The sequence below is a fragment of the Staurois parvus genome, unplaced genomic scaffold (genome assembly GCF_062004578.1).
Source record: "Staurois parvus isolate SC_StPar_1 unplaced genomic scaffold, SC_StPar_1.0 ptg000004l, whole genome shotgun sequence".
NCBI classification, from domain to species: Eukaryota; Metazoa; Chordata; class Amphibia; order Anura; family Ranidae; genus Staurois; species Staurois parvus.
Window position 1 is genome coordinate 7,997,491 of NW_028317800.1, and position 25,255 is coordinate 8,022,745.

Here is a 25,255-nt window from a genome sequence, read left to right on the forward strand (position 1 = left end):
TCTACTTAACTCTTCCTTACTGCCTGTCAATGCCCTCTGAAAAGACATCTACTGGTGATCACTCTTCAGAGAGGGATGCTATTGAAAATGAGTCTTAATGTGTCTTTATGTAACTGTGCACACAAGTGGAACATTCTGGTAATGAAACGTCATGTATACCAAAAGTAAAATTGACAAGAGTATCTGTCTTGGTGATTGTTCTTGTGACTCCCTTTCTGACTTTAGTTTAAGGCTTCTTTCACATGGGTGATCCGATCAGGTACACCTTTCAATTTCAGGTGAATCTGATTGGAAGGTCCATGCACTCCTATGGACAGGCGGGTTTAAACGCTCCGGTTTTGATCTGGTAAGCTGCAAAAAAAGGAGATGGAGATGGGGGGGGGGGGGGTGTTGTCCTTCATCTTCCATTTAGTCAGATGAGATTGGAGGTTAGTAGGGTGTAAACGGACAGTGGAGTCCATTTACTCAAGGCTAACCATAGAGCAGAGTTTTGTGTCTCAAACTCCACTCTGAATTGATTTTAATATCCTCTCCCTGTTCTGACTGGTTTTGTACTTATTTAAAATGAACGAAACTGGACAGCTGAGAAGCAAGGGCAATACCTTCTGTATGTGAGATGAAAGAAGCTGACAACTCATTCAAACCCCAATAAAAATTTTAAAAATGTATGTAATGTATAGATATGAGTGCCATAAAAAGGTTCACCAGCAATATTTGATCTAAGTAGATTTATTACATCTGTCAGAATACAATATCAGGTGGTCTTTTAAATCCTTTCCAGCCCCATAATAGTTAAATAACATCCTCCCAGATTATTATTATTATTTAGTATTTCTATAGCACTAACATTTTACAATACAAAGATAAGACCGTAAAGTTAGGAGGGCCCTGCTCATAAGAGCTTACAATCAAATAGGTGGGGAAAGGCATACAAAAGGTTAGAATTGTGGGGGGTGAGCTCATGGAAGAGATGAGTTGAGTTAGTGGATGCATGATAGGCTTCCCTGAAGACATGAGTTTTTGGGGATCGCCTAAAGGCATCCAGAGTAGGAGATGGCTGGACAGATGAAGGTAGAGGCGTTCCAGAGTTTGAGAGAGGCTCTGGCAAAGTCCTGGAGATGAACGTGGGATGAGGAGACAAGGGAGCTTGAGCAGGAGGTCATGAGAGGAGTAGAGGATGATTTGGGTGGTGATTGGAGACAAGATTGTTGATTTTAGCTCAGGGCAGTGGGTGGCTTTGTATGTTGCTATTATGAATTTAATTTGCTGGGAAATTGGAAGCCAGTGGAGGAATTGGCAGAGAGGGGTGGCGGACGCTGAGTGGAACCACCCTACCGCGGGGAGCCGACAAAATGATCGAGACGCTTGTGTTACAGGCAGAGCGGAGAGCAGGAGGTAGCATAGTGCTGGATGGAGCGCAGGGGCAGAAGCTGCTCAGTGATTGGTTGGTAGGCTGTCTTAGCAATCAATCACCAGCTTGGCAGCTCCTTCTCCTACCTTCCACCAGCACAGCTGTCTTCTGAACTCTGCTTTACACACGCTGACTGGTAGGAAGTGCTACCTGTGTGATGTGAAGGGGACACAGGAAACTCTGTAGGAGGGTTGGGGGGCTTAGTCTCCTGTGTCTCCCCTCCCACAGTATCTCCTGTGGGAGTTGGGGGACAGGGTAAACTACATTGGGCATTGTCTTGATGCGAAAGACAGGGGACACTGGGGGATGGGGAGGCAGAAGACACTGCTATGGGGCAGGGTAGAGGACACTACACAGTTGGGAGGGGGTGGGCTGATGTGAAGGGGAAAGAGGACACTACTGGGGGGGTTTCTTTAAGGGTGCCACCTAGAACCCCCCTCTCGGGGGATCTTTGCTTTACTCTGTTGTCCAGGTAGGCCTCAACCTCTGAAAGGTTTCCTGCCCCTGAGCTACAGCATCACTCAGATCTCTGGGAGTGCACTGCATTGACAACCCATGATCAAAACCAACCAAACCCTCTGCTGATTCGCACCTTACAACAGCTATGCAGAGAGCTCTGTGTGATGTCACATTAAAAAGGTGTAAGAAAAAAATGGGAAATATTTGAAGAATATAAAATACTCCATTTTGGTTCTTTTAGGTAAGACTGTTTTAGTTCAAATTTTTTTAAGTGAATCTTCTTTTTTTAAATCCTTTAAACTATGGCCACTGAAATACTTAAATTCCTTATTTGTAAAAATCTCAAATGTTTGCACTTATCGAACATCAGGGTGGATTTGATTTAAATCAAGTTGATTTAAATCACTAGTGAAAAGGCTCATTTTAAATCATAATTTTTAAAGAGCAGCTGTCACCTCACAGCAGCTCCTCCTTTGACCCGCTATTGACTCACAGTCCCATTCAGTTTTAATGGGACGGCTGGTGATGCGGCAGTTACACAAGGTGAGGGATGTGGCAGCAGTAGGTGAGTGGATGTCCGCTAATAGGCGCTGCCATGATGGATCAAAAATGACAGGTGCTCTTTAAATGTAAGGAATCGGACTCATTGTTGCTGGTAGCTAGAATCTTTAATGTTTGCAAACCAAATGGTTTCCTTTTTAGAATAAGCTGCCAGGTTAGTAAAATGGCGATATCCAATCCGATTTTAGGTTAATGGGTTCATCACACATAGTTGAACTACTCAAATTCTTTTTTTCATGGGTTTTTCTTTTTTTTTATCCACCCTGTCGAACATACTATATAAACAAATGTATCAAAACATATATATATTATGGTTCTCTTTCAAACAGGAGAAAATGTTATGAAAATAAATGGGACCAATATTACACAAAGTATACAGTAAAGCTAGAACTCTGTTTTACAACACACTATGTGGTGTAACACATGTGCATTGCCTTTGTGTGTTGACATGCTATCCAAAATGATTGGCAGCACAATGCGTCAACACACATAACATTCTTTGTGACCGCACATAGATATAAATCATCCTGTAAAAGTTTTGTCTGATCACAAAGGTTATGATTATCCCCTGAACATGAGTAAAAGGGTAACTCCACTTTTGAGGGGGTGAAAAAGGCAAAAATAATTAATAAATATATAATATACACATGCGCCCCAAGTCTTATTGTAATTGAATGTTATTTGAAATTACTTTTCCATTTCAATTTGCAGTGCTGTCATTTTCTGTAAAATGCAATCTGGCTACTCGGAGGCATTCTGTACACAGATGGTGTACAAAACGCCCTCTAGATGTAATTTCCTGCTTGCGTTATTGGCTCACTGAGTTTTCCCAGAAGTCTGCACTAAGATTCAAGTCAGATTTTGAGCATCACCTGCAACAAAGATCCTTTTTGGTGTTATACAAAGGGAAAATCCATCTAAAGGGATGCAGACTCTTCAGTTTTCTCATTAGAGCCCTGCAGGTGCAACGGATGATTTATAATTATAAAGTCACTCCCGTACAGATTCTCTCAGTACATGAGCACAGACAAATGGCTATTTCATCAGAGTAAAAAAGGTAGGAATCTGCAACAAAGTTTAAAATTCTGCAATGTACACAATTACCCAGAGGGGGAGATTATTTCTCAACAACAGTGTTGTTGTTCCTTCTCTGCCAGGTCCGTACATCGTACGGACCAGACAATGGGGGATTTCACACAGTGGCTGCAGCCACCGAGATTGTGTTTAAAACTGACTATCTGGATCCTGCCTGTCAGGTGGAAGCATTAAGGCAGCTTGGCTGCTGTCTGATTGCTTCCACACACCCCTGGTAACGGTGCCCCCCCCCCCCCCAGCACAGTGGGTGGAGGTGAGGGAGGAAGGAGAGTAGACAGACTTCCACTCTCCTCCCCTTCCTGTTGGTGACCTGGAAAGCGCCGTGTATGACGTTACTTTTGTCCCCGTATCACTTTGCTATGCTAGCTGGGGAGGAATGTATTGCAATACGATCTGCATTGCAATACATTCAAAGGAGACATTTAGACCCAGCATGTCTCATTAAAGAGAACTTAAAGAAAATCATCACATTGGAGACTCTGTTCCCTATGTGTTGAGAAAAAAGTTAAGCAAAAAAGATTACACTCAAGCACATAAAATCCCCCTCTCATGAAGGGCGTCTAAGCATGAAAACATCGATTGCAATACACATTGCATATCACCACGCACGCCGGAGTGGGCGATACTAGCACAAGACTACCTCTATAACTGTAAACTGATGACCTATAGGGGGCTTTTGAAGCTTTGCCTATAGAAAATATAGGGTACTAAAGTATGTCACCATTTCGCAAGTGCACACAAATTTAACCACTTGCCCTCAAGCATTTACCCCCCTTCCTGACCAGGCCATTTTTTTGATACAGCGCTGTTACTTGAACTGACAATTGCGCAGTCATGCAACGCTGTACATGAAATTTGTCCTTTTTCCCACAACTAGAGCTGAGGGTATTTGATCTCCTCTGCATTTTTTATTTTTTGCGCTATAAACAAAGGCCGACAATTTTGAATTAAAAAAATTAGACTTTTTGCTTTAAAACATATCCAGTAAACTTCAACTATGGCCAAGATGTATTCTGCTACATGTCTTTTTCTTAGAAAAAAAAAAAATCCCAGTACGTGTAAATTGGTTTACATGAAAGTAATAGCGTCTACAAATAGCGTATGTGTATTGGAATTTTTAGTTCGTTTTTTTTCATACTAGTAATGGCAGCATTCTGCACCTTATAGCGGGACTGCAGCTGGCATTCTGACACTGGGTGGGAACTAACTGCCACTGACATCCCCAGTGACACTAATACAGTGATCATTACTAATAAAAAGCACTGACACTGGACAGGAGTTAACATCTGGGGCGATCAAAGAGTTAACTGTGCTGTGTTTTACTAGGGAGACGTGCTGTTTTTTATCTCTGCTGTGCATGAGATGCAAAACGGCATGTCCATGCTGACGAGAGACCTGTTTACACACAGGTCTCCCCTGTCAGCTTTCCACCAATAATTGCCCAGTTCTGGCTGGGAATCGACGGCTGGGACTTTAGGGCGGCAGGCGAGTGGTTAAGGTTTGACATGTTTGGTATCTATTTACTCAGTACAACCTCCTCTTTATTGTGTTTGCACTAAAATTCACTTATTAGTATGATGGGGTTCCCCCCAAATTGTTTTTCTAGACCTTTGCAGTTATATAGTGACAAAAATTGGAACTACCACTATTTTATTCTCTAGGGTTTCTGCTTTAAAATTTTTAAACACGTGTAAAACAAAGGCTCTGGCAGCAAAAGGGTTAAATCACTTTAGTGGTAAGTGATGATAAAAAGAAACTGCATATATAGCCTGTAATCTGATTTCCCTTTTAGTTCATGAAGACAAATGCACATTTCCACAAGCTGTTCAAGGATGTTCCAAAGGATGAGCTATTGAAAGAAAGTAAGTAAACAACTCAAATGTAATCTTGTTTGCATGCAAAAATTGAGTACTTTAGATCTTGAAACTTAGTGTTACTAAACCAACAACCGTAAAATCAGTCTGTATATGCAGTAAAGCATGCTTGTTATACTCCCTGTGGAACCCAAGGGGTTAATCCTCTGCATTGTGTAAAAAGGCTGTTTGATCTGGTCTTCTGATCCTCCCCTTTTTTTGACAATCCCCAATCCATCTGCTGATAGAACCAATCCTTGGGGGCAAGCTGCACATGCTCAGTTTGGTGTATATTGCTAGTGTTTGGGAGATTTTTCTTGGGAGAGTGCATGTAATCAGCACAGGGAAAGTCAGCGCACTGTCCAGAGGGTCAGGGGTTCTGCAGCCTCTTGAAACAATCAAGGGAAAATGAAAACTCCAAGTTTTAACCAGTGCTCTGTTGGACACTGATAGGAGTCACACGACTGCTCTAACTGCTAATGAGAAAAGGTATTTAGCAGTTTATTTACTGTAATTGCATTTGTAATTGCATTTCCATGTTGTGTAGTATGGGAGACCAGATATAGTGAATGCAGGGTCATAGATTAACACTTTAAGGTTGGTTTGTAATCGAAAACCCAACAAACGCCTGGACAACCTTTTTTTTTTTTACTTTACGCTAGGTCTCTGTGCTTGGAGTAATTTTACAGATCGTTATTATGGGGAGGGGACCCTGGTGGATTTTAATGCAAGGTCTACGTTAAGATGTTGCTGTGTTTGATGGCAGCGGATGAAGGGGTTGTGTCCATTATCTAGGTAATTCAGGTCTATTTCTAGCACAAAAAGCAGTTTTAAGGGTTTTTTTCTTTCATAGAAAATACACCTTGGCAATTCTACCATCAAAACATTTTACTTTTTTCAGCACTGCTGCATCCTTTGGCATCCTGTTAAGTACTCCCCATGCATGGTTTTGTAACTTTTTTTTTTTTTTTTTTTTTTTTTTCTTGTCTGGAGTTTTTGATTTGCCCCTTTCTATTGTTAAAAGCGTATTTATAGGCGCAACTTTTTATTTCATACAGTGTAGGGAAAGGTTAAAACGAGTTTTTTAATTTTGGTATCTGTTTCCCATAAAACAAACTGTATTCATTTCAGGCTGCAAAACCGCAAAATGTAATTGTTTTTATAGGGGGTAATTATTTTCTATGCCCACTGTATGTTACAAATGTCTTAAACTGATCTTGCCTTTTGAAAAATATATCTGATTGCTACTAGTTTTTGCTCAGAAGTTTAGAAATATGCTTTGTAGTCAATTGTGAGTGAAACATCACGTTGAGTTTTTTTGCTGCTCATCATTGTTCTCTGTAATCTGTTTTAACCCCATAATGATGCAGTAACATGTATTTGCGGCGTCTAGGAGGTGAGCTTTAAACCTGGGCTCTGCATATATATGTTTGTGCTGGGAGCGAGCTCCCAGCACACAGACAATGGCTCTCGCCAAGAACTGGGACCAGGTACTCCCAGTTCCTGGTCACCTGATTGCTGTGATAGCTTCTGATTGGCTATCAGTATTTGTGCAGCCTGCCCATGTTTTTTTTTCTTGCTCTTCTAAATGGAGAGATGCTTTGCAATCTACAGCTTTCTCCCCTGGAAGGAGATAAACCAGTGTGTAAACAGCAAGTTCAAGGCTTGATCTAGGTCGGAGTCAGGGACAGTGTTAGGCTCAAAGGTAATCCAGTATATATTGGGTAGGATTTTTAAAAAAAAGCCATTTTTTTTAAAATCGGTATCAGGATGTCTTAGGTAAGATGAAACTGTTTCTGGGCCATAATTTACTATTCACCACCAAATGAGAGCCCAAATTTTTTTTTTTTTCTTCCCAAAACCAGATTGGGTCTGGACATTGGGGTTTGTTTTACCCTTGGTCATGAAGTAGTCAAAAAGGATTATAGGTGGTTTAAGATAGAATGCATTTAATGAAGCAAAAATGAGGTGATCTGAATGGCTTATGGTGTACAATGCAAGCTCCATATATGTAATTGCAGTATCTTTTTACCACTTGTGGACCGACGACGTACCTATATGCCTGGTACCATGTTTGAGAGCCGCTGGTCTGCTCTCCTATAAAAGCAATCCTAGTGGCTAACTAGCTGCTGGATTGCTTTTACAAGCAGCAGGAGGGGACCCTCCCCAAGAGTCCAGCTGAGACTTTGATCGGCCCTCCACTATGGTAACCCAGAATCCGTGACTTGACATCACTTCCGGTTTACCCGGATGTCAATGGCGCCAATTTGAAAAGAAAAAAACAGAGAAAACAGATCTTGACAGTAATAAGTGTTCCAAAAAAAATCGTGTTACTAAACCCAGGACCCTGCATTCACTAGATCTGGTCTCCCACAGTGTACATAATTTGTTGCCCTTGCACGGGCATGTGCAATTTTAACATGGTTGGTATCTACTCGGCGTAACTTATATATTTTTTTTTTCCAAACAAATTGGGATATTGTTTGCATTAAAATTAAAGTGTGTGTTTTTCCCAACAAATGGCATTTAAAAAACCGCTGCACAAATGCTGTGTGACATATTAAAAAAAAAAAAAAAAAAAAAAAAAAGTTTGGGGGTTCGTATGGTGTGTTTTTTTTTTTTTGTTTTTTTTACATGTAAACAAGTGCCTGGAGATCAAGTGGTTAAAGCAGGGGTGGCAAACTGACCCACGCACCCCTGTTTTTAATAACCTGTGGAGACAAAGCCCCATAGTAGCAGAGGAGGCAATGAACATGACTGTTGGGAATCATATTGGTGTGTCCATTTAAAGGGAATTGTTTACAAATGAAAGTAGCTTTTAACAAAACTTTTGCTACCAAGTTTGGCTATAGAACAATGACATTGAGGTTATTCTTTTGAGTGACGTTACTGCCCAAAATTAGTATACAGCTCAGGAGGTGGAGAAAGAATGCCATTTGACGCTTCTCACTTTGGTTCAAAAGGGCTCTGTCGCAAAGTAACAAACAAAAGTCTTTACTTTCTCCAGTATAGGACTGCTGGTGTTGGCAGATGACTCAACCATTATTCTTATTATACAGGATTTATATAGCACCAACAGTTTTCTCAGCGCTTTACAATATTAAGGGTGACCATACAGCAACAATACAGTTCAATACAAGAGGGTTAAGAGGGCCCTGCTCCTAGGAGCTTACAATCTAAGAGGGAGGGGCTGGTGGTACAAAAGGTAATAACTGTAGGAGATAGACTGGTAGGAGGAATAAAAGATTCCGTTATTAGCTGAAGCCAGGTAGGCTTCCCTGAAGAGGTTTTCAGAGATCACCTAAAAGTGGGCAGAGTAGGGGATAGTCCGATAGATTGGGGTAGAGAGTTCCAGAGGATGGGAGAGGCTCTGGAGAAGTCCTGGAGACTAGCATGGGAGGAGGAGACAAGGGAGCTAGAGAGGTCATGCGAGGAGCGGAGAGTACGGTTTGGGTGATATTTGGAGAAAAGGTTGGTGATGTAATTGGGGGCAGAGTGATTTAAGGTTTTGAATTTTATTTGTTTGCCAATCCCTCCACTGGCTTTCCATTGCCCGAGAGGGGTGGCAGATACGGAATGGCTAGTAAGGTGGATGAGTCTGGCAACAGCATTCATGATAGACTGAAGAGGGGATAGCCTGCGATGAGGTAGGAGGGAGACACAATTTAAAGTGGAGATGAGACAGCAGCATTGAACTAATATAAGAGAAATTCTAGCAGACAATCTTGCTCTGAAATATTACTGGATTTTTTTTCTCATTTTTAGGTTTTACGTGTGCATTACAGAAAGAGATTTTGTACCAAGGAAAGTTATACATTTCAGAAAACTGGATTTGCTTCCATTCAAAGGTGTTTGGGAAAGACACAAAGGTTGGTGGAAAATCAGCAATTTTTTACGACTTTCCTTTTAAACAGAACATTTTACTAGGAAGGAGTGTAGTTACTTAAATGGACCTTGCCATGAACTAGGTGTCAAAATGCCCTTTCTGCTCCTCCCGCTCCCTTTTCTAACATTTAAATTTTTTATATATTTTTTTTAATTTTAAGGCACTTTTGTGGTCCAGGCTAGAATGTTTTGTTTTCCCCTTCTGGATTCTGTACATGTGCTTATGTGCCACAGGGCTTTAGCTCACAAGTGAGCCCTGGGGCACATCTGCACATGTGGATTTCCTGGACATTGTGCGTGGATGGGGGGAACCACTCATATGTAATGATGGCAATTATGGTCCCAAAGCTTCGCTGCGTTTGTGTACGCATGGGGAAATCTCCGTGTGCACAGATGTCCCAAAGGATCTGCCAGGACTGGAAGGCTGGGCAGAACCCTTCTGTACATCTCTGCCCACTCCACAAATGTACAAATATATGCTGCACTGCTGTACAGTGCCATCTAGTTCTGTGCGCTGCGATAAAATGCAGCATATCTGTCCCTGCATGTGTGAATTGGCCCTTTTTGTAATTTCATGATCTCGACTATTCAATTTACTAGTGCTTTATAATCTGAAAAGAATGTTTAATTATTTTGCAGATTGTAATTCCAACAGTTGCGGTAACTGTGTTAAAGAAAACCAAAACTGCTTTACTTGTGCCAAATGCCCTTGTTATTGCTACTGTCACCGATCGAGTGAGTAAATCGCTGAAATCTTGGTGTCCTGTGTGATGCTTTGCACGCTTTTCTAATATGCATTCTTTAAATAAAAAAAACTGTGGCCTGTAATTTTATATCCATTTTGGTAGGAATACTTACAGCTTTTATTCATGTGGTGCGTCAAGTGACAAAAGCAGATCTCTAGCCACACTAGACACTGAAACGTATATAGGGTGTGAACAGTTGGGCCCCATTCACACAGCTGTAAAAAAAAAATTACAGGAGGTTTTAATTTATAAATCTGAATTCAGCTGCATTGTTTTCAATAGACATTCCCATAGATGTGTAAACATGCACTGCCTTAAGATCTGTACGACAGAATCCAAAGTTCCCCTCCTAAGGTATGCATACACACATCTACCTTTTGAATCCATAACGTTTTATGGCTATGTTACAGCCATGTGAATGTAGCCTTATTCCTGCCAAAGCCTTTAGAATTCCTTTGAGCTAGCTTCATATGCTGCTCATGATAGCTGCACTCCATACTCTGCCTGTGACATCACTGTTAAATATAAATGCAAGTGTTTTATACAGGTTTGTGTTTCTTTTAAAAACCTTTCTGTCTTCATACAGTTCATATTTGTGTCCTTATTATCACGGGATTCCACCTACAAGTTATTGAAGTCTGTCTGCAGCCACCTTGATGTAAGTATTCAGACAACAGTGTCTGTGTTTACTGCAACTGGTAAACACACAAAGGGCATATTTATAAAGTGGTGAATCTGACATTTATAATATTTACTGCTTGAAAGCGAAAAGGTTCTTGTCACCTTTATCTGTTGGCACTGTTTGGATCCATATCTAATGTTTGCCTTTTAGAATATGAGTTAGATTTCCATGGGGAGGTTTTGGTCACATGACTCTCTTCCCTTCAGGTTTTCCATTTGCTCTTGTGCTGCAGACAGGAAACTGCTTTTTGGTGTAAACCCATTTATTTCTGTTTTTATTGAAGGTGGTATATGGCTATGAATAAGAACCTCTGTTTTAAAATACAGAAACCAATTTTAAATGGGGTTTGAATAAACATATTTGGATATGTTTTGAACCACTTTTGGGAGTATGGCAATGCACAGACAGTTGGATTCTTTAAAGCAGTTGTAAACCGCAGCATTGAAAAGAAAAAAAAACCAATTCCCTGCAATACAATGCATACTAGCACATTATTAAAGACTTGCCTTAAAACAATGCCCTCCAGCAGCACGCTGTCCCCGCTGCTGAGACTTCCATCTTCACCAGGTCTTCCTTCCGGGTTCACAATCTCCGGCCGTCTGACTGGCATGCGTGCGGGATTCTCGGGCCATGGAACAGTGCTCTGAAGGATCAGCACTGGTATGCCATTCCTTCAGGACTCATGCATCGGCTATGAAGAGATTATCTCCTAGTTGGAGCATGTTTAGGAGATATTAATTTTACATATATAGGAAAGCTTTATTATAAGCTTACTTGTAGGAAAAAGATATAAAAGTGGTTTACTTCCACTTTAATTCTCAGACCTCTTTTGGGAACATTGTTTGGCACTTAGTTTTCTTGTGTATTTACCCTCGCCACTAAGTCTGTAGAAGATTAACTTCTTTTTAGAGGGATCAAATGGAGGCTGTGCTCAAAGGTTTTTTGGAGTTGAGCAATAGGACTGAAGCATAACATAGCAAAAACAGATGGACTTAAAACAGAGGTTAATAATCAAATCTGGAATGTGACACTACTTGGTTACTTGTCTTTGTGACTGCCGGTGACACTAAACTTGGCTTAAAAAAAAACTAATTTTTCTGGTTTGTATTAACTCAAAGCCTCTTCCAAACTTTTTTTTTTTTCACTATTTTACTGTTATCTGTGACCGCAACTACCATGCACTTCTTATTGTAGCAGTGGAGAACATTACAAGAGGAAACAAAAAAAACTCAGTAAAACTATTTCATGTAAAATATATTACAGGGCCATTGAGTAGTGGATGTGTATGGATTTTTGGTTGTACGGATGTAGTTTAGTGTCCCTGTTAAGTTCTCTTGTGCAGTTGCTTTCAGTTGAACATGTAGGCTAAGGCTGGATTTACACTTTCGCATAGCGGGAACACGCGTTCCTGGTCACGATTTTGGTTGAGTGATTTTCATGCGAGTTCACCTGTTGCACATAGGGCAGCCCATTCATTTCATGGGCTGCCATATGCACGTCTCTTGCCCGAAAAGCTCATGCTTCTTTTCGGGCGACAAGCTTCATATGGTTTTTAAAGACTTGTTTGCCTTGATTGATGTGCAACATTGTGCATAAATCGTGGCAGAAGTGCATTGCGTTTGTGGTGCTATCAAAGGATAATGGTGCCCAAGCGCTCGTTGTACACTGATTGCTGCGCAATTTGGAAATGTGGGCAAAATTGCGGCAACCCTGCCCACGATTACAAATCATGAAGTGTGAATGGAACCTTTAGAATAGGTGGATAGTACTCCTCATTGCTTTCAGCACTGAGGTCATGAATTCACTTTACATTAGCAACCCACCATTTATGAGCTCTAGCCAAGAGCCTTTAATCTCCCACTTCCATAGTTGATCTGGGAGTAAACAAAGTGGTGTTCAATGCAAAAGCCAACATTATATTGAAGCTTGGATGTGGTGGCTTCATTTCTTTTTTGTTTTTAGGTTTATTTTATGTTCACCTGGCAGTCTAACCAGTATGTCTGTAGATGTAGCAGAGGGTTGAGACAAACCATTTATCCTTACAATGATCAGATTTTTATACATTTTATGTAAAACCTTTATCCTAAAAGGAACAAACCCGTTGCTGTACCTGCTTATAAAGTGTCAGCTGGAGCTTGGCTTCATGTGCTTGTGCACCAACACTACCTTTTCCGACTGACAATGCTGCTGTACAATGGTGTCTCTTTGCTCCTTCATCTACAGTGTAAGCACCCTATTACAGGATGTGTTACTGGCCAGATCACCAAGTGAAAACAGAGTAGGAAAAAAGAAAACAAATACATCTATAGCTAATGATTGGTACACTGCAATAGATTACATTCCACTTTAATTGTCTTAACAATTTGACCATAGGATAGTGGTGCACAACCCTAATCCTTCAGGTCAGCAATTGTTGCATATTTTCCCAGCTATCTGATACAGTTGTATAAAAATTCTCCTGCGCTCAGAGACCCAGATAGGTGGTGGGTGGATGGAACAAAAACTTGAAAAACTCGACCACCAATGCATACAGGGTTGTGCAGCTCCAAACAAGGCTGGGGAAGCCCGACCAGTACTGCAAAACAAACGGCGCACCAACCAGGTTGGTGCGCCTTTTTTTTCGTTTTACAGTCAGTTGTGTTAGTAACCTACATAGGAGAATAATTATCTCACATTTTAATCTGAGGGGAGCTGAAAACGTGCACAGTTAGGGAAAGGTGGGAGGGGGGAACCTTAAAGTCTGATGCTCAGCTGCCCTAGATTGTTTGTACAGTTGTTTTAAGAACATTATTGTAATCTCCTTCAGAAACAGGGACTGATGTACTTTGTAAAGCTTTGTAGAATGTGCCAGCAAAACAAAATAACTAAGGTCTGATGTTGCAGTCATTCTGTGTTTGTTTGTTTGTTTTTTGTTTTTTTACTGTGACCGGCATAGTTTTTCATCTTACTGTGACCGGCATAGTTTGTTTTCATCTTACTGTGACTGTCATAGTTTGTTTTCATCTTATAGAACATAAGTGTTGGAAACAGTCCTAATCCTTCTGCAGATCACATTGACAGAGGCGAACATGCTACCTCATTTCCACTTGTAAGTGAAACACAAAATGTTCCAGTTTTTATATATGATTAGATATTCAGCACACTACATGTATCAAGTAAAAAAATATCAATGTATTGCTAGCCATAGTGTTCTGTTTGCTGTAATTTTCACATTTTGAGTAAAAACATTGGTGGTGTACAATTGTAAAACAAGTGCTTACAGGGGTTGTATACAAAATGGTTTTCTTTTATTTTGGGTCACCTGTTACAACCTGTTAGCGTGTACTTTGTACTTTTTATATGCAGGGTGTAGTGAGTCAGCAGGCTGGCCAAAAGGTAGGAAGGAGTTAGTTGGCAATTCCTGGGATATTTATGGTTTTGCTCCTTTTTGGTAGCCCATAAATTCAAGGGGAGGTAAACTTGGGAGAGGAGCAGGGGAGCTGGAGTCTTAAATTGCCTCCACATGGGAAGATGAGGAGTACTGTATGTGAACTCTAGGGGTGTCTTCTCTGCCCCTTGAAAGGGTACCCATTTGGGGTACTGAAGGGGCCTAAGGACTGTATGAACTTTGATGGCAGCCTGGATAGGAAAACTGCCTGAATAGGAGAGAGGGCAAAAAAAAGACTGTATCAACCTAATGCTTTTCAGTAAAAAGTTCAAAGTTAACTCAAGGTGCCTGGTCTAAAGTTCTTACAAAGGGGATGTATGTAATGGTGTATCAAAAGGGCTTGTACCAACTGGGGTTAAAAGAAGCAGGAGCTGCCATACAAGGGTTAATCGTGCAAGGAAGTTGGTGGGAGACTTATCTAACAGCTGGTTTCCTCCCTAGCGACTGGTACCCCATACATAGGGCAGACATCGTGGTAGGGGGAAACCTATGCACCTAGCTGGGACGTACCGGAAGGAGAGAGTAAGACCTGGCCTGCACTGTGTGTGGCAGGATACTCTTACTAGGAGTGAGGAAGCAATCCTGGCTGGGCTGGGGTTTGTGTGTTGTGTGTTTGTGTGTTTTTGTTTGTTTTTTTCCTTTTCGTTATACACTTATTAGTTTAGGACTGTAATAGTCATAAAGGCATCTTTTCCATTAAACTGAGTCCCTAAAAGCTTGATCAAATTAAGTGTTTAGAGATCCTAATATTTTGCTGGAAACACTAAAGTTATTTATTTTTGTCTCTAGGATTTCAGTGTAGACTTTTCAGAGATTGACGGTTTGGTACGCCACCGAAGAAAGGACATAGAAGAATACAGTAGCACAGGTTCTCAAACACCAGAATCTGAAAACTCTCAAGGTTAGCCCATGTTCTGTGTGTGTTTTTTCACTTAACTTCCCCCACCTGGCAATAGTTTTTACACTTTTTTTTTTTTTTTTCCCTGATGTATTTTTCCACTTCCTGTAATAGGGTGACAGTGATATTTGTTCTGCATTAAAATAAATTGGCAGTTGGCACACTGTAGTCTTATTTGGGCACGTAGTTTTAATAAGAATGTTTAAAGTGGAACTACACCCAAAAGGGGATCTTCTGCTTGTTTGTAATCTCCCCCTGGGAATTGGTACTTATTATGAGGGGTGGGGGGAGAGGAGGTACCTTGGTTTTGACAGGTAGCTGCTCCCACTTCCGATTGAATCGCCTTGGTGATCTGAGCGCGAGTTCGCCCCCCTTCCCCAGCAGTCTTCTGAGACGCATCACAGGTCCCTGAAGATACAGTAAGTCAGCAGCTACAAATACTGGAACTGCTGAATTTTGCTAAACAGAAACAAGCCCAGAGACTAGCATTGTCTTCACATGGGCCAGTTCTTCAATGATCTTCAGGTCCCTGGCACAGCCATGTTGACTGTGAAGCCAGCTGTGACTTCTGCGTTAGGAGATATTAATTGGAACTTTTTTTTTTTTTTTTTTCTGTGAAGTTCTGCTTTAAGTGACCATTTTTAAAGTGGTATTAAACCCAAAAGAAAACCTTTTATTAGGCTCCATGCCCACCGGGCATTTTAATAACGCTGGTAACGTTAGCTGTGTTAAGTCACATTAAAATAAGTTTTTAAGCATTTTTGCATTAGCGTTTAGCAGCGTTTTTTGCTTTTTAGTGGTTTTTTTTTTTGTTTGCTTCAAAAAAGTCCAAAAACACTAGTTTGCCACGTTTTACCATGTTTTCCTGCGTTTTTCAGCGTTGGAGCATTTTTACATCTAAAAAACTCTAGAAACTCACTGGTTCTGGGGTTTTTTTTCCAGCCAAAAAACGCCCCTGACAAAATGCTGACTACAGTCTGTGTGCATGGATACTAGGATAACATGCTGGGGAGTTTACTGGCTGTAGAAAAAAAAATGCCAAAAGCCAAAAACAGCAGCTGTAAAAACCTCCAGTGTGCATGAGGACTTGTAGTGCATCTTACCAATTAGATGAGATGGCTGCATTCATTTTTCTTTTAGAATTTTTTTTTTCAGTAAGTCTGTTTTTCAGCAGAACAAGCTCTCCTGTAAATGTAGCAGTTAGTGTTTAGATGTACCATTTACCACTGACGGGTGCGCACAATAATCTGCTTTTTATTTATGTGAAACTTTTATCCCAAAAGAAGGCAAAAAAAAATCCTGTAACGGCCTATAAAGTGTTCGCTGTTCAGCTTCAATATATTAGTGTACAGTATATAAATTTGCTAGTACTTTTAACACTATCCTCCTCTGACTGACAATGCTGCTGTTTAAAGGTACCTGTGTGCTCATTCATCCAAAGTGGGGGCCCTAATACAGGAGGTGTTACTGGCCAAATCACCAGGTGAAACCAGAGGGGGGGAAAGCCTAAAATAAAACTGAGCCACAACATCTGATTAAGCTGCAATATTACATTTTTGGGTTTAAAACTGCCTTTAAAGCCCAAGTCTGACAGATTTTTTTTTTTTCTTTTTATGTGTGTAAACCATGGCAGCAAAAGTTGTCGATTGTAAGCATACCTGGCAGAGTTTTATGGCTTGCCCCCAGCCTTTCCAACTAAAACTTTGTGTAGATTGGCCTTTTTAGATGAAATGGGAAAAATAATGTATCTACTAGCAGGAACAACAGAACTGTTAACGTGTGTAGGGGAAAATCAAAAACTGCTGTTAATGCTACTGACAGATTGCATCATATGTCGTCATTTATTTTGCCATTGTACTCCATTTAATTTACATTATCCCTACTTTCTGTATATGAATAATGGCACTGTAAATATTTTGAACATGTGACTAAAATAGAGTATTACAAGGAACAAATTAACATTCCATCTTACAAATTCGTGGAAAACATAACATTGTAGTAAAGTTAAATACTAGGAAGAGATAATACGGGCAGTAAACAATGGAAAGCTCAGATGTCATTGTAATTTAAAAAAAAAAAATCTAAGTACATTTTTCCTAATCGATATACAGCTGTCAAATGACCCAGCTCTTTCCTAGCCTGTCTGTAGGGAAACAGTGACAGGAGGAGCTTCTAGTCCTCTGCTGCTAGTCATATGTTCAAAATAAAAAGTCTATGGTGTAAAGAGTAAAAATAAATATCCTCAAACTGTTCTAAAACATTATTCAAATATATATTTGAAATGGTAACCTTTTTTTTACAATATCATAATGGATTTCTACCAGACACAGGCAGTGTCGCTCCCCTCCAGCATGTGTCTTAGAATAACGAGAAGGTGAAACCTCCATCAATCTACATGTAATATCACACCCCCATTGTGTCTAGCTGATTGGTGGGCATGGGGAAGGAAGGATGGAGTGGGCTGTCATTCACCTCTGTGTATACTCCTATACGTGTGTAGTCACATGGGCAGCTCAGATGTTATAGGGAGGAAATGCTCACTGAAAACTGAGCATATGCAGTAGCTGCCAACACTGCTCTGCAAAATCCCAAACTGCATTGGGGACATGGACAGAAGGGGGAGATGGAGAACAGTAGGATCAACCAGGTTTATATGCAGAATACAGAAAATAAATCCCATAGTGACTATGAACAGCATGTAATACAGCATTAATTGATAGTGTTTTATGATGTGGGTGACACTTTAATGTGCTAGAATATAACAGAAGTGGAATTTCCATTTGGTAAATGTTTTTGTTATTGCCATTGATTAACCATTTCAAATAACTTTAAGGCTGCTTTGACACTGATCTGTAATTGCTTTTAAAAAAAACCACAAAAACAAAGTGGAAGATACGCTTGATCATTAAATTCTATGTAACCCTTCACACTGCTGGTTTGTTGCGAGTCTATTGCATTTCTGCTTGCTGTATTTTTGGAGCAGTAAACTGCTCCAAACACACATCCCCTTTTTGAAATCCGTCAACTCGCCTGCAGTTGTATTTTTGGTGCATTTTTGAGTGATTTTTTTTTTTTTTCCACAAGTGCAAAATGCATTGGAAATGCGACCAAAAACGCATGTTTTTTGTTTTTACTGTGTTTTTGCAATGGAGCAGTGTGAAAGTATCCTAAATGAGCTTGCAGTCACAAATTAGGTATCAGTGGTACAACTAGATTGGTAAAACCCATCATTCTTCCTACCACATATGAATATTCTTATTTTGGAACTTTTTTCTGATCAATTTGCCCAATTAGAAGCTTTTTAAAAATACTAGAAAATTTTGTGAATAACCAGCATTGCAGTTGCAGGCCTTTGTTACTTAGTCTAGCTGAAAGACAAAAGTCCATCCAGTTCCGTCCAGTTGCTTCTGCTACTAATATAGTGGTGTTTGGTCCACTGAGAAGGTCAGTGGACGTTGTTCTAAACATTTGTTTTACATGTAGAATTCCAGGTTCAAGACAAAAACGTCATCACAAAGTCTCACAACCCTGTAGTTGTGGAGAGTCAGATGAAGAGCCCTGAAAGAAGTAAACTGATTCTGCAAACGTCAGGCAAGTATTTTCAAAAATGTTTTAATGCAAGCCGACATCTGAGCAAAGTATATTTACTGCATGTTCTTGTCTTACAGACCACAAAAGCTTGTTTAAGAGACTGAACGTTTCACAGATTACCTCCTTGAATGGTTTGCTTTTCTTCTATGCAATTCTGTAAGTTGACATTTTCATGGCATTCATTATATCAATGCTTGTTTAAGTTCTGGTCACAATGTAAGATGCCAAATATTCCCCCTGTAAATCTAACTTTTACATTCCTTTTATAATACTTCTACTGTGGCAAAAAATCATTTTAGTACTCCAGTTGAGGTTAAAAAAAAGTATTTATTGCACCATGCTTTACAGCAAAGTGCTTTATGCACTTTATAGCCAGTTTAGTCGGCCATCTTTCAACAAGCCAGTATATTGGGTGGGCTTTCCATTTTCTCGTCATGTCATAAATTACACCATGTGAGCACTGTGACGACCAATCACAAATGACTGCTGAGTATACAACGATCACCCGGCAGAGTGGCTACCAATCAGCTATATATCCAGATCTGTTGATAAACCTACAGCAGCACACAAGTGGTTAATGCCGAGTCTTCCGATTTTTGTTTTGCCTGTATAGGCCATGCTTGAGTGCTTATGGGGCAGCAGCATGCAACAGCCCCATAAACTATCCTTTGGGACTAAAACCAACCAGCAACTCAGATGTTGTCTAATTACTATTATTCGCAGCACCAGAACTATATGTGCAGCTCTCCTCTTGCTCCTTTTATTGTGCTGAACAAGAGTACTTGTGAAACTAGCCCAGAAACCCCAGACATCAAGCATTGCAAGTCTGACTGTTCATTCCTGTCTTTGGTCTGCTTTAATTGAGAAGCAGGCTTGTGTATTTTTTTTTTTCCTTTCCCAGATAATCTGATTAGAGCTATGTAATGAGCTTCACATGGTAGTAGCATAGTGGGGGGGGGGGAAACAATGCAGAATCTGTCACTGCTGAAATGTTCTCTGTTGGAAATTGTACTGTACAGTGTACATGTTTTATGATGCCTATCTCTTCACACAGTGTCTGTCTGCTGATAATCTCCACATTATATATGCAGTCAAGGATTGTGTATCTAGAGGAGCGGCTTTCCACACTTGGTTCTCTCCAGACTGGGTAAGTATTTTTTCTGGAGGGAAGGCTTCTGGTTAAGTGCCGGTTCACATGTATGCAGATTATATGCGGTTTGAACATGTGAAAAAAACATTACTTCCTATGGTGCCTGTTCACATGTCCAATGCACTGGTGGTGCGGATTCAGTGGGGTTTGAAAGAGTCCTGTACGTTTTCTGATCAGTGCCATCAGGTGCAGATTACAGGCTATTGACTTCTATGGGAACAGTTTCTTAAACTGCACATGTGTGAACAGGGTAAAATTCCGAGCTAATCCTGTCCTGAACTTAATGTAAACCTGAACTGGTGAACTACTGTATCAATTCGCTGTGAAACAGAGCTTCAATTCGCTCCGCACATGTGTGAATCAGCTCTAACCGTGCAATATCTTCAGATGACTTGGTAGCACTTACAAGTTCTGACACATTCTCATGCCTGACTATCTCCCCTCCTAAGTAGTTATGGTGCATCCTTACTTCTTAGGGATCGATATTGTGCTGTTTGCTTGTTTTTTTCTGGTCAGAGCAGAATTATGAGCTCTGTGTCAGACTGCAAGAACCTCCATAGTTGGATCTGTTAGCTGTCTGAGTTAAGGGATGATAGATTATCCTGTCCTGGCTACAGGAGGGAGGATTATTAAAGCCTTTAGCTTTTGTATTACTGACAGCACCTTTGTCATATAACAGTGTTTCGTTATGAGCACTTGAGTCTTGTAAACCTGCAATCTGCTCTGAGAAAAAACAATCAACCAAATCCTGAATGTCAGCATTTCCAGTTGTAGTATTCTGAAATATGAGCATTTCTGATGCTGGCACCAAATATTCTGGAAGTATATTGGATCTCCTTTTTTTACTGGACAGTGACCTGCAATTGCACAGTCTCATGAATCTTACAAATACTACAGTCACCGGTGCAATGCAATGGTTTATAATGTAGACTTGATTTAACTACCACTGCAAATAACCCTCCTACCAAAACTAAAGATGTTGAGGCTACTTCACAGGGGAGTGAGGGTGAGGTCCACTTTGCTCCTACAGAAACAATGCCAGGAAGTTTAGTCCCAGCAGGTGGTATTTTTGTAAATAAAGCAAAGGGAAACTAAGGTATATCTCTATGCATTCCAGTTGCCTCAACTTCTATGTTGGTAAATTGCTAACAATCCCTTTTTTTTTTTTTCAGGTGGTCGACAGAGCAAGGAATGAGCAGTTGGCATATTAACGCAAACCTATTATGTGAAGAATTAACTGCCAACCTGGAAAAACTTGACAAGGTAGTCTCCCATGTTGCTGTATGAAATCCATTAATGGGCGAACCCACCTCCTAACACATTTCATCTGATTTGGGGCTTGATAATAGAGACGTCTACGATTTAAGTCTCAAATCGGATGAAAGGAGTTTGAGGTGGGTGTAGGGGGTTCTCACATGGTTGGAGATTAGGCTTAAGCTAATTTGATACATTTGTGACTGGGGGTGTGGCTTAACTCAGTGGGGAGGTACCATTGTATTTTAGTCCTAGGATCAAGCTTGATGAACTTCTACCTTGCCAAGTCAGCACCTGGTAGCAAGCATTGAGTCTGCCGAAGTGGTACACTGGGTCATCAAGTGGTACTTTTTTTCCTTTTTTTCCTTAAGAACTTGGTGAACCCGGACTAAATAAATTTGAAGGTGTTAATTGTGGGAATTCTGTGGTATGCGAGTGCCTACTTAAATCCAATCCCTATGGAGATCCTAACTCGCATACAACAGAATTCCCACAATTCACACAGTGCCTGCTACCAGATGCTGGCTTGGTAAAATTAAAAATTTGTTAAGCTTGATCCTGGGACCACAAGAAAATGGCGCCTCCCCATATAGCTACTGTACACCACAAGTCACAAATGTGTCAAAGTAGCTTCGGCCTGATCTCCAACCATGGGAGAAGCCCCACCCTCAAACTCCTTTCATCTGATTTGAGACTTAATCGTAGAGGCCTCCATGATTAAGCCCCACGTCAGATTAAACACATTGGCCTAATCTCCAACCATGGTAGAACACCTCCCCAAAGCTACTTTGGTACGTTTTTAAGGTGGACCTGGCCTAAATTTTAACGTAAAGGCAGACATGTTTAATTGTGGGAAATCTGTGGTATGTGAGTTAGTATTTAAATCCATTCCCTATGGAGATCCTTGGCTCCCATGCTTAAGCTGTACACGTTGTCTTGCTTTGGTACATGTAGATATTAAGCCTAACCACTGGTCATTCTACAGTTAGGTCTCTACTGCCCCTTGACTTTCAACCTATGACAGCAGAATGGCAAGGTTCGAACAACCCTATCATAAGATAGTTCCTCAAACATACCAGTTAAAAAAAAAAAACAAAAAAAAAAACTGAATTCCTGTTGCCAGAATGCCACTCTGTTCAGTAGAAATTCTCATGACCTTTCAGGCATGCCAATCTCTATGGCCCTCCCCCACAGCTGTCACTAGTGTTTTATGCTGACCTCCATGTCATTACTGTGATCAGTATAGATATGGATATCTGAATGAGGAACCATCTACATCTAGAGGAGTGAGGAAAATGACATTTGCAGAACTAGCTAGAGGCTCAAAAACAAGCTTCCTGTGATTGTCCAATATTCAAGCACCTGTAATTTGAAGTGTTTTCAATGCCATACATATTTAAAGGGAACTTTTTTTTATTTAAATTTTTTTTCCCTCTATCTGTACGCATCCTGTGAGTTCTTGAATGTGTCTTGCAGATTCAGAGAAGCTTACAGAGGCTACTGGAAGATGCAGAATAAAGCGTATGTTTACATTGATGGTACACCAGTCTCTGCTGGACAGAGGAATTTTATTGCGGACTCATCACTGAACTGCGTGGAAAGCCAGAAATTTCATCTCAGGAAAGCTTTTTCTATTCCTTTCCACTTGTTTTTCCTCTAACGTGAACAATGTGATGGTTAAAGCCTTTTCACATTTCTTCTGACTCTTGAGAGAATTATTCTTACATTTCACTGTGAAAGACTGTTTTGCACATGTTCCTGTAAATGTATATTTGAAGCACTCCTCCCTTTTTACTGTCTTATTTATGTCAAAGTGCTTTGTTTGCTGGAACCATAAACCAGCCTGGTGGAGACTTAATGTTTGCAACATAATGCTGCCACTTTAAATCAAGTTACTGTGATAATGAGAATTGTATTGGGGTCTTCTAGCCTGTGAACTAATTAGCTCAGTGGCAATCTTAATGCCCATGTTGTCCACAATGTAATCAGGCACCATTCTAACCCTTGCCATTGATGACACAGAATACATTTTGTGCCATCGTACAGATGCATCCTATTCATCCTGAGATGTGCCTATAACAGGAGCCATCTCAGCATGATTTTGGGGGAGCTAAGAAGGTCTCTAATTGGTTTATGCAGTTATGGTTATAGCATTTATGTTTAAAATGAACCTGTCAGCCGATTGGCCATAACTTTATAGGCCTGAAAGTCCTTCTCTGCTCCTCTCAGATTAGGTTTTCTTTGTTCATTAAGGGCCTGAATTCTAGCCTAAACTTTACCCTCTACATTGTACCTTGTCCAGCATGCCATCTTGCATTGTCAAAGAAAAAAATGATACCTGACCAATGCTTAGGTGGGAAGACAGGCCTTTAGCAAAAAAGTGAAATGTGTATTCTGACAGCACGGAGCCTTCCCTGCCATCAGAATGCAATTATCCGTGTTGCCTACTATAGTTGGTGGATCTGATCATTTTGAGAAAAACTTGACAGGCTGTTGTACACAAGTCAATCGATAGATCATCTTGTGTACAACCAACCAGCCTGCCCATATGTGGATTGAAATTGGTCCCTGCTGAACTGGGCAAATTTTGATCATGCATGACCAGCTTAATTTTTCCAAGTCCCTTCCTTTTAATAGGATTACTTGACCTGATTGTGTCCACACTATACTTGGCCATATAAGCATTAGTATGGTCAGTGCTCCTGATACATAAATGCAAATAGATGTTCTGTTCCCATAAAGTTAACTAGGGAAGTGGCAATTTACTGTCAACCCTTCGTGATTGCACTGCTGCAAAAACACATGGGTAATTTAAATATTTCATTGTCAAACCCACATAAACTGTTTCATAATCTAATTCCCAAACATGAATGGACTCATACGTGATCATCCTTTGGCCAATGTATGGGCAGACAAAATTTATAAAATTATTAAATGAATGGTATACAGGCTTTCATATCCTCAATTTTGTTCATATCATAGACTTAATACAATGAGTGTTTTAGCATTTCATTTAAGGCACTGTTGCTCCTTTATTTAAATCCACTTGGCTAATGAGGTCTATTGTGTGGATTTTACTTTGTGGGAGGGTTAATACTTTGAACTGGTCACTAACACTTTGTTTTCCTGATATTGGCCAGGATTTTGTAAAGAGCAGAGCTGGACCAAAGAGTACTTCTGGAATAATTTGCAGTCGATGTCTTTGTAGCAATTCCACTTTGGCTGGCATTTTTTTGCTTTTGTCGTGTACCTATGCTTGAAAGTCTTTGCTCTTTACTGAATTTCAGTCAGTGTTTTCAGGACTTCTATGAGAAATTCAATACCTGGAAAATGTTGTGGGTTTATTTGTATAATGCATCAGTTACGCCATAACCTTTAACACTAGTCTTACAAAACGGGTTGGATTATTCCTGGATACCTGACCTGTTCTGAATCTAATGTTTATATGGTATAACTATGTGTTAACTGTAGTTTTTAATCATTTCTATGAAATGTTTGTCATATTGATAAAATATTAAATAAACTTATACCTTGCACATGGAGGGAAATGTTTTGTCTTCCTTTGAACTGAAAAGTAAAATGGTAAATGCATTTTGGAGGAAAAACCCTTCAATTGAAAGGGTTAGGTTGCTTTTTTTTTTTTTTTTTTTTTTTTTTTTTTTTTTTTTTTTTCTTTGAATTGCCTTGTGGTCACATTGCCCCCTGTATGGATGGGAAAATTTGTTCAGATGCCAAAAATGCTAAGTATACAAATGTTCCTAGGAATGTGCCATGACAGTCTCCTAGGCTTTTGCTGTCAGGCCCAGGTAGTCTGAATGTGTTGTCTAAGATGTCAGAGTATAGTAAACGCTATTCTATAGTAACCAGACATGATTGGTAGCTTTAAGCCCAAACCTTATGCACAGGTTTTGCTAGCATCCATGACTGGTTTTTTTCCATCACTGTCATGTCTTGTCTGTAGTTTTTATTTTTAAAACCCGATCTGTGGTTTACAGAACAAAAGCATTCATATTTAAACCACTTTAGTGTACATCTTTTAAGCCGCAATGCAAATCTTAAGGATTGTTTAGACTCTGACTTCAGGATGTTTGTTCAGCAGGATACTTCATCCTTTTTATGCACTGAGCAGTAATATTTGCTTTGCATTAACCATATAGCATGCTGAAGCTGTAATTTTTACTGGTAAAGTCCGTATAAAGTTTATGGATTAAGTGGTGCATCTAAGTTAATCGCCGTTATTGTA

General features: G+C 40.1%; 1 protein-coding gene across 1 annotated transcript in view; it reads left to right on the plus strand.

Annotated features, from left to right (window-relative positions):
• Nucleotides 1–24,554, plus strand: part of GRAMD2B (GRAM domain containing 2B) — a 63,509-nt gene extending 38,955 nt beyond the window's left edge. The window contains exons 4-14 of the mRNA XM_089675983.1: nt 5,319–5,388; nt 9,145–9,248; nt 9,904–9,999; nt 10,597–10,668; nt 13,703–13,780; nt 14,909–15,020; nt 18,501–18,608; nt 18,686–18,764; nt 19,663–19,755; nt 20,931–21,021; nt 22,489–24,554. Of these exons, the coding sequence (XP_089532109.1) occupies nt 5,319–5,388; nt 9,145–9,248; nt 9,904–9,999; nt 10,597–10,668; nt 13,703–13,780; nt 14,909–15,020; nt 18,501–18,608; nt 18,686–18,764; nt 19,663–19,755; nt 20,931–21,021; nt 22,489–22,530 (945 nt within the window). The 3' untranslated portion in view covers nt 22,531–24,554. The remainder of the gene's footprint in view (nt 1–5,318; nt 5,389–9,144; nt 9,249–9,903; nt 10,000–10,596; nt 10,669–13,702; nt 13,781–14,908; nt 15,021–18,500; nt 18,609–18,685; nt 18,765–19,662; nt 19,756–20,930; nt 21,022–22,488) is intronic.
• The last annotated feature ends 701 nt before the right edge of the window (nt 24,555–25,255 follow it).